The sequence below is a fragment of the Gallus gallus genome, chromosome 1, assembly GCF_016699485.2.
Source record: "Gallus gallus isolate bGalGal1 chromosome 1, bGalGal1.mat.broiler.GRCg7b, whole genome shotgun sequence".
Taxonomy (NCBI): domain Eukaryota; kingdom Metazoa; phylum Chordata; class Aves; order Galliformes; family Phasianidae; genus Gallus; species Gallus gallus.
In genome coordinates this window covers 154891185-154904959 of record NC_052532.1, presented here as the reverse complement: position 1 = coordinate 154904959, position 13775 = coordinate 154891185, and the positions used below count along the sequence as shown (strand labels likewise).

Sequence of the window (13775 nt, the reverse complement as noted above, 5' to 3'; positions counted from 1 at the left end):
AAAACAGGCAAAATTTCCACATCTTTACTTATGTGAATGTTTTCATTTCCTGTTTGTTCTCCCTTTTTTAATTTTTTTTTTTTTATTTTTCTCCTTTGGGCACTTCACCTTTCAGATTATCTTGCTAGTTGCTTCTGTAATTATCTTTTTGGTGTGAGGAAGTTCTTGTGTGTGTTTTTTTTTTTTTTTGGTTTTTTTTTTTTTTAAGACTAAACAGGTCTGTAGGGATGGAATTTTTATTTTTTGTTGCTTATGTAATCAAATGTGAACTATACTGACTGTGGTAATAAGATAGCTTCTTATTAAAGTAACAGCTATTTCTTAGTGTATCTACTTAGGGGGATGTGTGTATTGTATTCAGCTGCAACTTTTAAATCAAGTCTTTAAGAATTGGCAATGAACTGATATACTCTAACTCTTTGATATCTTCATTGTTGACACTTGTTTGGCAGAAGAATATGAGCATCCATCTGCCAAATGCAGATCAGTTAAATTTATCTGTAATTAACAGATACATGTAAGAAAAACATCCAGTAATTTCTTCATCTGAGCAGTTTTTCTTGGGAGTCATGCAGCAATCTTTAAAGGAAAAGACATCTAATTATACTGCACTAAATCACACAGCTGTTCTCCTGTATCATAACTTTTAAATTTGACATACCTTGAAGTACAACGATAAGTGATTTCCATAAGAGTTCACTGGAAATGGAAAAGAACAAAACAGGGAAGGCTTTCAAATGTTTACTTTGCTGAAAACTGGACAAAACACAAGATCTTAAGTAATGGTGATAAACTAGCCACACCATTTGCATGTTGCCTTGGCTCCCCCGACATGACTTTTTTAATTTATACAGATACATTATAAATGCAGGTGGTGTATTTGGCTTATAGATCTGATCTGCTGCAGTATACTTATTCTAGTGGCAGCCCAGTTGACTTGTTTGACTTACTCGTTGACCAAGTATGTGTGTCAACCGACTGATCAGTTGACAAAATAAATGCGACATTATAGTAGATCTCCCATTTATACCTTAGAGGAAGAAAGTTTTCTGTTACGCGCTACTTTGTGTTCTTAAGCACAATAAAGCAAAGAAGTGATGCATTTGGAACATATAAGAAAACAGTAACTTTTCTATTTTTTTTATTTCTTTTTTCCTTTTCTCTTGATTGAAAATGTCATCAAGTGCATTTTGTTTGGTAAAAAAAAAAAAAACAACAATGCAGCTGAAAAATCTTGGGACCTGTTACCTTTGTTTCTTATTCTGCAGGTGCTTAGAAATCTCTTCCATTTCATTATGTATACGTAAACTCTGTTCTTTTTCTTTATTTTTCCAAATATATTTGTTGTTTGAGCAAAGAAAAAAAAAAAAAAGCCCTTTCCCCTGTTTAATTTTAAACTTCAGGTCCTTTCTCTGCTTTGGTGTGGGTAGATCACAAAACTCTATTGATGTTTTGTGTGGTTAAGGGGTCTGGCCAAACAAGCAGCAACAAGAAGAGGGAGCAAGTCCACATTCCTCAGATGTAAGCGGATGAAGTCTGCAGGGTGTCCTGAGGTCCCAGTTCTTTGTTGGTCCAGTGGTCTAGTGTGTATTTCAGTGAATCACGGGATTTCCCTACCAGCAAGACTGAGAACCTGGGAATGAAGGTGCAAAGAATACTTTGCCTCCTCCTCCTCAGTGCATGATGAGATGTGCATCTGTTCTGTTTTATTGTAAATTCTTTATAAAGTTCGAGTGATATTGTGAGGCTCGGTCCTTTCTGTCCAACTGGAAAAAAAAACAAACCAAAACAAAACAACTTGCATGTGTAAAGTATTTACAAAAAAAATATTGTTGCAGACATCATACTGGGGCTGGTAGCATATGAAACCTGAGCTGGTTTCCTACATTTACAGGAATATCCGACCTCTTATAAGGAACACTGAAAATTAATACTTTGATATGTATTCTTCTGATAAAATTAGATGTAGAAGATATGAAAAATCTTTAAATATGAAATTTCGGTCTAGCTAACATCACCACCAATTTAGCAGAAACGTAGAATCACCAATTGTAAAATCACCACATTTGGAAAAGACCTCTAAGATCATCCAGTCCAACCAATCAAACATAAATTCATTTCTCCTTGTACCCACCCAGCTGCTTCTGTTTTTTTTCTTTCTTTCTCACTTTGCCTTTATCAACCATCTTATTTTTGACTTGTTCCCATTTTTGCTTCTATAATCCTCTATTGTTGGTTTTTGCTTTTTGGTAAAGTGGCTTAAAAAAAAAAATAGGGGCATGTATTAATAGGTTCAAATTTATTTGATTCAAGTCATAGGAGTGAGTAATTTATGCTAAGTTTTTCTTAATAAGCTATGATATTTAGACTTAAATAAAATTATTTAACATAAATTCATATGATTTCTTTGTAGTTTGATTAACAAGATCAAACCTGGCATTGTTAGGAAGATCAATCGTCTGTCAACTCCAATAGCTGGCTTGGTAAGTAATGACAGCAATTCTAATATCTGTGGAATTACTCCATGCTCTGTTTAATTGTGCTTAATAAGCACTCTCTTGCTTGTTGTTCTCACCATGGACTCATTATGAAAACCTACCAAGTGTACTCGATTATACCTCTAATTTCATTTTTGGTCAACATTTTACCATTTATACATTAAATCAGAAAGCAAAGATTATCCATACAATGATCTGAATGTGTAACTTTGATCAACTTTTGTCACTCCACGGAGCTTCATCATTCCCATATCAAGCACTGGTGGCTCCTGCACACAAACCTATACAGCATTACCTTTCTTTATTCAAAGGCCATTATTGTGTTATATTCACAAACCACTTCAGAATCCCTTCTGTTAGGGAAGGAACAAGCTAAGATGTGTTTCTTATAGCCTGATTATTTTTAGAAGCTGCTTCTCCCTGCCCACAGTAAAGCCTAGGTTGCATTAAAATAACTCTGATGCAGAAATCTCTCTTAAGGCTTCTCCTAGGAGATTTAGCTGAAGATATTTTGGCTGAAAATCATATTGTCTGTAGAGGGGGAGAAAAATAATGCATGGAATCATTTACACGGGAAATTTATACTTCCTGTATGCTATTTGGCAAACGTGCTGGTCAGAGACCATATGCTAAATGTTTTTTAGCCATTTACAATCAGAAACTTTTAAGAGGGTAAGCAAATTGGATTCTTTTTTTTGCCAGTTTTTTCCAGAGAAATTAGCCTTGTAAGTTATTCCTAACTTACAGGATAACTGTCTCTCAGTCCGGTGGCCAAAACTTCTTTTTTAAAAGACACAAAGCAAACAGGGATGTGTGTATGATTCCTTCAAGAAGCAGAAGATTCCACCTTATGGTAAATATGCAGTCTTAACATTAGGGAAAATTACTTGATTTTGTAATAGGAGTAGAAGACAAAACATCTTTAGAACTTCAATTGAAGGCATGAGACAGCAAAACATCTGCTTTTGCTGGTCAACTACGCAACTCTTTAGGGGGAAAAGTGTATTTTACTTGGCTAGTCGTAAGATTGGGTTAACTTGCCATACATTATTGTACAAGCTCAGAAAGTGCATTTCCACATCAAATGAATGTGCAAAGCATTTGCCTGTGCAAAGCCTTTGTCCCAGAAAGCTTATGGTATTAGGCTTGTGGATGAGTGCTGCACATTCTTTTCCCATGAAGCATCCAAAAAAGAACTCAAAATGATTCTGGGGAAGATAGTACTGTTATTCTGTTAGTCGTTTGATTGCCTGAATGGTATCTAAAGTAGCCATTAGTCCAGACCAGAAAACCATAGGATAGATTTCATTTTTTTTTTTTGTGGTGACTTCATGATGTCTTGAACTATGAAATTAATTACTTTTTCAATTTTACATGGTTCTTTTGTTTTTTCCAGACACACAGATTTGGAGAATTCATTAGGTGTTTAGCTTTTCTTAGCTGGGGTGTATCGTTGTTACTAGTGTTCCTACAAGTCTTCAAAAACAAAAGGGAGGAAGGGTGAATGAATCTCAGAAACCAGGACCATCCACTGGTATTGTTAATGTTATTGAAGTACCACTTAATGGTGGTCCCTGAGACAGCTGATGTTTTATATTAACCTGTGGAAACAGTTTTTCAGAAATACTTTGTTTTCAGAACATTGTGGTTATGGTGGCAATAATGGGTGTGTGAGTATGTGTATATCCCGACTTGAGAGTGACGTGCTATTTTAAACAGCTTAGGAGAGCCCAGCTTCTGTCCCTGAATGTATAACTCATACTAAAACCTATAGTTGTGTGCATTTATAGAAACACAAGCATTAGTACCTGCCAGGTTCAGAATATTGTGGCTGATGAACTGCAGGATTTATGGATGGAAAGGATTCATGTTCAACCACTTCTACTGAAAACTTCTCTGCTTTACTTTCCAGTATAGAAAAGCAAGGTTTACTGTGCTCCTAGGTATAGAGCTTGCCAGGAATTGTCTGGTTTAGGCTTGCTTGCCATGTTCTGGAAATACTTTCACTGCTTGTTAGTTGATTCTCCCACAAGTCAGCTTCTAGACTGTTTTCCATAGCTTCATATACACTTCTACAGCTCTCACTTCTGCTGTATTCAATGTCTTTCAGTCTTACATTAATTGCTCCCCACCAGGCATTTACAAGATTTGGAAACCTTGTTGGTTGGGGGACTTTTTTTTAACCAGATGGAAATTTTAACTTCAAGAGGTAAAATTTATTTCTAAGGGATAAACAGATGCCACAACTTGAATTTGAGTCTTTGATCATTTGATCATGTTCTCTTTACAGCTTCTTCACAGTCCTTTTGAACCTTGGAATTTCTTCAGATTTTCTTTCCTTCTCTAGAGAGTTAGTGTTTGACTTTTTTCTTCCCTCTCTCCCCTGAAAAGTTTTGTTTGCTTCAGATGCTTGACAGTTTTCTCAGCAGTATTAAAGTACAGTGCTCAACATAAGTATTTGGTTGAATCTCCAGAAGGGGTTCATTATATTATTTATTTGTCTTGGTAGTTATTCTGAAAACAAATTTCTTGAGTAAAATAGGAAATGAAAGCCTATGTGAGTAACAAAAGACTCTGGGTCTTATGGAATATTGTGTGCTATAGTTTTTAAAGTAGAGATGGGTAACTGAGATGTGATTTTTGTTGGTTTTGTTTTATAAATTAAGTGAATTATTAATTTATGCCACTTGCTTTTGGAGCACATTAATTCTCAAAAACCTAATAGAAACTTAACATTAGAAGGATCACCTAAATTCCAAGCTCATTTTAGACAACTGAAAGTAAGCTTCAGCCTGCATCTCTAGTTTGATTATAGTGATTGCTAGTTTGATTATACTGTGGTCTAGTAACTATGGGTGTGGGTATCAATGGTTCAGGTATAATCATGATGGGAGGGATAAATAAACACTACAATGAAACTAAAACTTACTTAAACACTAAAATGAAACTTGGCATTCAGTTAACAAAAGTGCTGGTACAGGGCGAACTTAAAAATTCTTTAAGCTGGTGCTACAGTGCTGATGTTCCATTTTTTTTTTTGTTGGAGGCATGTGCCTTCCATGGCTTGTGTGACAGCTAATAGTTGTCTTAACCATTTAAAAAATATATATTTGTGTATCTTTGATTCATGTGTGTTTGCTTGGAAAACTGAACTTCGCCACTGAGGGAGGAGACCACAACCAAAGCTCTTGAAGGCAAGTGGAGGTAGCAGGAGATAAAGGGCTGAACAGATCCATCTTCTGATGGTGACAACAAGCACTCGGGCCAGCCCTCAAATATAACTCTTACTCCAGCAGCAATTAACAGGGCTTGGCTGCTGGAGACACCTGCTGTGGCAGCTGCACAGAGCAGCATGCCCATCTGGGTCAGTCCTAGCTCAGTGCCAGCTTGTCCAGGTGAGTGATGTGTGATCCTAGGGCTGCCACAGAGCTGCAGGGGCAGGAATCAGTTCCTGTGTAGACATCTCTGATTCCCTTGTCATTCTTGGTCAGTGATGAGTGACCAAGGAAAATGTCAGTCACTCAGAGGGGGGTTCCTGAGCTACAGCACGTGCAGCCACCAAGGTACAAAGGACTAATTCCATCAGTAGCTGCAGAAGGCTGTGGCTTCCTGCAGGTTGATTTTTAACAGCATACGATGGGTTTCAAGAACAGTGATGTGCTTCTGCAGGATTTCTGAGGGGAATTCCCTTGTGCTTGACTGCTTTAATTTCCTTTAAAATGGGTGAAGGCAATAAACACCGCTACACTGAGAGAATGCCATTTGTTAAAAACTTTGTTCTGAAATATTACGTGGAGAGTGAAGAACAAGTTTCTGTATATCTTTCCAAATGTTTAAGACATTGTAAAGAGCAATCCGTGTATTTTCCCTAGTACAGCAGAGTAGGCAAGCAAACTAGTACCGAATAGCTGTTCGTGAAGCTCTTTGGCATTTCTGGGGTGTGTAACCCAGGTAACTGAAGGGTCAGAGATTTGTGGAAGATTAATTGCATTGTACAAGATAATGAAAGTGCAGCCTGCCTTAAATCCACTTTTTGTGGTCCATACTTATATGAAATAAGCCTATGTCAGGGAGATGTGATTTAAAGAAAATGGCTTGCATTGATGAATCTTGTTGGGTTGATCTTATTCCCACTGCTTTGCTCCTGTTATGGAGAAAACCCAGGTTATATTGATTTTAGAACAGCTGGAGTTATATCTAGACAAAGAATTACAAATTTATGACTTGCTCCATCTGCCAGCAAGATGCAGCTGTGCTTTGAATGTGGAAAATGAATAGCAGACCATTTACTTCACCTTCTGTAGAACTGCCTTATGCTAAAGAGCAATCCCCACTTCTCCTTCTAGCATCGGGCACTGAAATGACAACTCGGTTAGTGGATGCTTCATTCCTGTTTCTCTTTTCTCAGTCTGGTGTTTCCTCCAAGGTTTCTGAGACAGGAAAATAAATCCTCCAATATGTTTTTTAATTCAGTGTGATTTTTTTTTTTCCCTAACAACCCCCTCTCCATCCTCCCCCACCCCCCTCAAAAAAAAAATCCCCCTAATTATTAGTATTATGCCTAACAATGAGTCTATTGTTTTTCTTGCTGTATGCTATTTTGTCTTTTTTCTGATTTTTTTTTTTTTTTTTCCTCTTTTAGTAGTGAAATGGGCAAGAGGAAAGAGTGAAACAAATTTTGCAGCCTCGGGAAGTTATTTAATAAAACTTGCAAAACGATTTGGCTTAGAATTCCCAGGGGGAAATAAAATTAATGCTTTGCAGAAGTATCACCACCAACCCCCACTTAAAAAAAAAAGATACCCAATAAACATGTGTTCTCCGCTTTTCAGCTTGAATCCCAGCATGTGAAGTGGTTTGCGTATGATCACACCAGGAAGAGCACTTCATGGTCTGAACACATTTTCCATCAAGGCTCTGCTGAGCGTTTTGAGACCCATCTTTGTCTGCAGTGCTTTTGCTCCTCAGAATACTCACTTTTCCAACTTAGTTGGCTGAACAAGAGTTTGAACAGAGATTGAAGCAGAAGAATTCATGAGATAGCGGGGAAAATGGGGCTAGCTTTTTTGCCTGCCCTGCAATGCTCAGATCTGGTTGTTTAAGACCATCTTGTTTTTCCTTGCAGCTCCTGTTAGTAAAGTGGAAGTGCAACTCTTTGCTCCACTCTGTGGTTGAGAAGTGCATCATCACATCATGATGTGCTGTGGTCAGACCGCAGGGCAGAGTGGAGAGCTGCTGGTTTTTAAGAATTGCAGATGCAGTGCAATCAACTTCTGTTTATTTTTCTAAGCTGGTTCCCCATCTCAAATGAGTAGAGGTGCTGCTAACTAACTGTGTGAGAGCTGGATGAATGAGCACCAAACATCATCTTCATGCAGTTCTTTATTTTAGCTTTGGCAAAGATGGCATTGGCCGGCTGGTTGTATTTGTGTGTGTGTGCGTGTGTGTGTGTGTGTGTTTTTACTTATTGTGAGCTTTTGCTTCCCTTTCACACAAAAGAATGAAATTGTTCATCTGTAAGCAGTCCTGGGTTTGAAGACACATCAGAAACATTGGAGAGTGGGATTTTGTTTTTGTTGTTGTTCTAGTGTGGAACTGGAGTTGCTTTAGGGTGAAGAGTGCTTACGTTTTTGGTTTGCATAGGCCAAGAAGCACTTCTGACAAGTGCTACACAAACATTATTCCTTCTCTTCTTAAACGCAATCCAATATAACGGCACTATGTTACATAATGCATTTACTTAATGTATCAGAAGGTCTTAATTCCTCTTGCACACTAAGACAACTACCTGAAAAATCAAGGGAGAGCTTCTTTGTTATGGACATGAACAGGTACCTCCTAAACCAGTAAAGTAGGGAATAACAAAGATAAGAAGGGAGAAATGTGAAAGAAAATTACAACAAAATGAAAAGGAGATAGAGATGGGGTGGAGAAGGTAAAACATTACCATGAAAAAATATTTTTCTGAGCCTTTGTATCTAACACTTGGCAAACCTTGGAGCCGCCTTGGTATTTCCTTATCTGTTGTCATCGGGTAGAGCTGGCCAAAATTTTCTTTTCTGTGGGAATGTTTTCCTGACACAGCTTTTAATTGCTGCAGGGAAATGGCAAGTAAATGATTTTTTCACTTTGCTGTAGAATGCTTTTAAATGTTTGTTGGTTTTTTTTTTTTTTTTTCCCCAGATAAAATCCAAACAATCTTCATTGTTTCTTATAGGATTTAGCTATGAAGTTCCTTCACTAAATTATTTTAAACTCAAATCAGTCATGTTTTCCACTTAGGGGAAAAAAAAAATTGATGGTAATATTAACGTTCTTTCTATGAGAGATCTTTTAAAGCAGCTCTAATTCTCAAGTTCTTTGGAATTATTCCTTTGTGCTGAAAGTTCTGATTGTATTTGCTTTTTCTTGCTGTTGAACTCCTTATTTTTTAGCATAGCCTTTACATAGCTCTGTGCTTCTGGTCTTCCTGTGTTTCACTTATTTATTTATTTATTTTTAGTAAGTTTTTTGCTTATTCAATTTCTGTTCTGGAAATCAACTAGCAGGGATTACATGAGTAATGTGAGCAGTAGCTTGTGTGGTATAAGGGGATGAATATACACTAACCTTTCTATTCTGTATGTAAAATGTGAAAGGGCAAATGCACAAATGCATAGAACAAATTGCATAAAAGCTATTTGCTGGTATTTGATAAGAAAGAAAACAAACAAACAAAAAACCAAAACCCACTACAAAATGAAAAAAAAAAACAAAAACAAACAAAAAAAAACCCAACCAAAAAGTAAAGTCTTAAACCTGGATGGATTTGTTGGTAGTGCAGCGACTGACAGTATCCAAAATCTCTCATAAGAAATAGCCTCATAATAAATTCTGGTTGAGAGCCAACTAATGAGTTAATAACCATTTAACTTGCTTGTCTAATGTTTCTTTTTGCAGTGACGAGAGGGTTGGCTGTGCTGAGGGAGAGTTGTACTGAGGGACGTGGAATGTTGCTCTTTCTCTGGAAGGTTTGATGTAGCCTTCCTGACAAGTACCAGGGCCCATCATAACTAATGCAGCTGTGAGCTATGCCTCAAAGCCTGCTTCCATTGCACCACCTTTTCCTCATGGCTGATCTGTCTTGTGAATTGTATTCCCCTTTGGACTCTCAATTCAGAGGTAGAAGGTGAGCATGTGAGCAGCACTTTTACAGAGTGAAGTTGCATAAGCACTTAATGTGCTCTGCTTGCAAGCCAGTTAGACTGATGTTGCTTTTCATAAGGCAAAGCACAAGATGATGCATGTTTTTCTGGGGAAAAAAAAAATTATCCTTCCAGTGTGCAAACAAAAGGCCAAAGGTGTAATTGCCCATTTTCCAGATGAATGTGCTCAGAAAGTTGTTAAAGGGTTCAGAAGACAAGTATTCAACAGACTTGCAGCTTCTTAGCACAGTCTTTACTTATGTGGATGGAGGTTTTTGTTTGCTTTACAATGGTACTTAGCATTTATGGTGATTTTTATTCATAAATTTATTATGTCTAAAAGCTGAGCAGAACAGGAAGAAAGTAAAGTGAAAGTGAACTTGTGCTCCTCATCCACCTCCCATCACATCTTCTTTCCTTCTTGAGGCACTCCATGAATTTTTAGGCAGGCTCAGTAACATTTCAGGAGAAAGAAAAAGAGATCGGTTTCCTCTTTATTGTAGTAGTTATCTATCTTTTCACTCAATATCCTTTTTATGTGGCAGGTAACAATACTTCCAAAAAGTGTTACTTTCCCTTTTCCTGTGGGATGTAAGACATTTTCAGTGAAGAAATTTAATTCTAAGCAATCACGTTTTACTATACTATTAAACTTGAGACAATTTGAAGGGCTATGTTCTTCACGCTTTTTTCTTTTCTTTTATTTTTATTTTTTCTCCTCCAGATATTTCAGCCTTATGCATAGCTTGAAACCTGTCTGCTCTGGCAAACGATACCATTAAACGCTAAAGAACATTTCAATGTGTAATGGTATTTGATGGCATTGTTTGCAATAACATCTCCAGATTTCACCAAGTCTTAAAGTAGGTGAGGACTTCTACATGACTGTTACCAAGTAGGTAACTGGGATGCACCTTAAATATCTAGTTTTGTTCTGACAAGTCCAATTACGTGGGAGGGGAAACTTTTTTCTTTGATCAGTGGTCCAGCTCTAGTGCCCAAACAAGTTTCCTGGACATAAAAGAATTTATATTAGTCTAAGAAAGTATCTCTTCACCTGGGAGGTCACACGGGAATGGTATTTCAAATAGATAGTCATGTCAAACAATTTTTCTTTTTTTACCTAAGGAATTGAAGTTATATTTTGTCAGTGGTGTAAAAAAGGGCAATTGGAAATTAGCTTGTACATCTCCAGTGTAAAATTCATACAATACAGTTATCATTACTTCAAACTCCTGAACAGGTATTACTTAAAATCTGGGAGAATCATAGACAATGCAGCCTGTGGGCTGAAAATTCTGATTAAAAAAAAAAAAAAAAGTAAATTTATAAATTATGAAGCATTTTAGAAACCCTGATCACTATGATTAAGAATTTAAAGAAGTTCTTATCTTTTAACATAAAAATCTTTTGAAAAGTTACATCTCAAAGTGCTTCGCCTCAGTCAAGCAGAGCTTGGGCGGTGCAAAATAAACCAGGAAAATCAGGACAGGGATAGAATTTTAACTTTCAGGTCTCTCATAGACCATACAGCTAAACAAAACATGTTCGGAGCGAGATCAGGGAACATAAAACTACTAATTAATAAATGTCAGGAGTGATGCAGGAATTGGTAAGTATGTTCATAAATCATTTTTTGTGCTGCTTCTGCTGTCTTATGGGAAAGAGGAATATGGCTTGTATGAAAATACCCTTGTTAGACAATTGAGAAAAGAGAGCTGTATACTAGAAAGGAAGTATAGTTTATTAATAGTTGGAGATGATATTGTTCTGTAGTTTTTCAGTGCCTGATAGTGGGAGTATGTAATCACTGTAGTGGCTTACTGATGTTTTGTGCCCTTTTTCTTGAAAACATAGGGCATGTTTCAGCCTTAGCTATGAATTTCCTTTAATTGTTTTTCGTTGTTGCTAAAATACTTTGTAATTTAGGGTGTGGGGAGAGGGGAGGTTGATGCAAACTCTGTGACGTTTTTAGTAGCTGCTTAAAACTTCTGTTGGGCAGAATGAAACCTATATTCTCTATTAAACTGACAGTATTCTGGGAGGTGATGACAAAATGAAATATATAGAGAGAATGTAAATGAGGAGAAATTATATAGTGAGGACCCCAAAGCACACACCCCGAGAAATGATGGTTCAGCTGTTAGACCTGGTCTCTGGTCAAAGGATAGCAAGTACTGTGAATATTGGTTCATTACTGTGAGTTGGAAGTAGTATTTGGGAAATGTTTTAGATAAGATCATCTGTTTCAGACTGACACTTCCAATGAGTTACTGGGAAGAGATGTCATAGAATGGCTTAGGTTGGGAAGGGAAATAAAAGATCACCTAGTTCCAACTCGCTTGCCATGGGCAGGACTGCCACCCACTAGATCAGGCTGCCCAGTGCCCTATCCAACCTGGCCTTGAACACCTACAGGGATGGGACATCCACAACTTCTCTTGATGACCTACTCCAGTACCTCACCACCGGAGTAAAAACTTTTCCCCTAACATTTAGCCTAAATCTCCCCTCTTTTAACTTGAAACCGCTACCCCTCGTCTTATCGCTATTAGACGTTTCACAAAATCTGTGTCCTACCTGCTTATAACTTCCCTTCAAGTACTGGAAGGCTGCAGTGAGGTCTCCCCAGAGTCTTCTTTTCTCTAGGCTGAACAAGCTTAGCTCCTTCATGCTTCAACTTTTCTTCATAGGAGAGGTGCTCCAGCCCTCTGATAATCTTTAGGACCCTCCTCTGGACCTGCTTTAACAGCTCCATATCTTTCTCGTGCTGGGGGTCCCAGGCCTGGATGCTGTACTCCAGATGGGGCTTTAAAAGGGCAGAGTAGAGGGGGACAATTACAGAGTGCTAATTAATTAAATATTTTTGTAAAAATAATTGTAAAATATTAGGATTGGCTTTAAGAGTCTTCCAGTGGGGAAACTTTTAATCCTTTCTCCAGCTCTGAACTAAAGCTCCAAAACAAACAAACAAACAAAAAAACCCACTTTTTTCCCCCATCTTGCCATCAGCTAACAAAACACATAAATATGGTTGCCAAATAAACTGCAAAAAAATTCTATTTTTCAACTCAGTCAGCTGCAGTCTGTGGTGTACTCTCTGTTTACTCTGTCAGTTGCGTGCTATTTTTATTTCCTCAAATATCTGGTGACTCTCTGTGTTTCTTTACAAATGTTCCTTCCTAACTGGAAAAAAATTTCAACCATGTAGAAAAGGTACACACCTTAAATTATACTGGTGACATTTATGATCTGATTTCTTCCTCCTTCGCCAAGGAAGTGAAGATTTGAGACTTACAGCAGATTGTTTTGTTGTTTTTTGTGTGTGTGAAATCTTCATGGGGCAGACACTGCAGCACTTTTCTTGCTGGCATGTCAGATATTTATTGATGAGTGGTGTTTGAAATTACCAGCAGTTTTCAAAGAAACTAGATGTTAATTGCAGCAGTGATACTTGTCCTCTGTGGCATAGCTGGAGTTATATAGCTATGCTACTCACCTTTCTGTTTGGTATACAGTCCTCATACTGTATCTTTCAACACTTGTCTGAACACCTCCGTGCCCAGGCTGAATCACTCTCCTCCGGTGATGTATGTAAAAGAATAAATACCATGCCAACACCTAATGTGTGGAGTTGCTGCTGCAACTGAGGTGGCCAAGCTTTCTTTCTGCGGGGCATGAGAGCAGGCAGGGACAGGAGGAAGCTGGGTGCTGGTGGATGGACTGCAAAGCAGATGATCTCCAAATCTGGGAGAGCTGCCTTACTCCATGGGATAAACTCTGTTAGGGGTGGAAAAAAAAAGGTGGTGGGATGTGACTTCTCTCAGGAAACAAAAGGTGTTTGTCAGTGGCTGCTGAAGAAGTCAAAGTTAGAGGGAGCTTTTAAATTCTTGTTTAAGAAGGACCAGGTACCAAATCATAGTTGAAAATCAAGGACGATGTGAATTGAGGATCTGAGAGATTTTCTGTTTCAAGTCCTCTGGACAAGTGAAGGGCTGGATTTAATCTATATCAAATGGTTAGCCTGTGTAAGCAAAACCAGAAAAAAAAGTGTATTGAAGAAAAAGGGAGGAAGGGGAGGGGCGGGGAATGG

General features: G+C 37.8%; 1 protein-coding gene across 9 annotated transcripts in view; it reads left to right on the top strand.

Annotated features, from left to right (window-relative positions):
• LMO7 (LIM domain 7) overlaps positions 1-13775 on the top strand; it is a 129019-nt gene that overhangs the window by 34615 nt on the left and 80629 nt on the right. For all 9 annotated transcript variants that reach the window (XM_046901882.1, XM_040706618.2, XM_040706613.2 and 6 more), the window contains exon 3: positions 2414-2483. In XM_046901882.1, coding sequence (XP_046757838.1) covers positions 2414-2483 — 70 coding nt within the window. The remainder of the gene's footprint in view (positions 1-2413; positions 2484-13775) is intronic.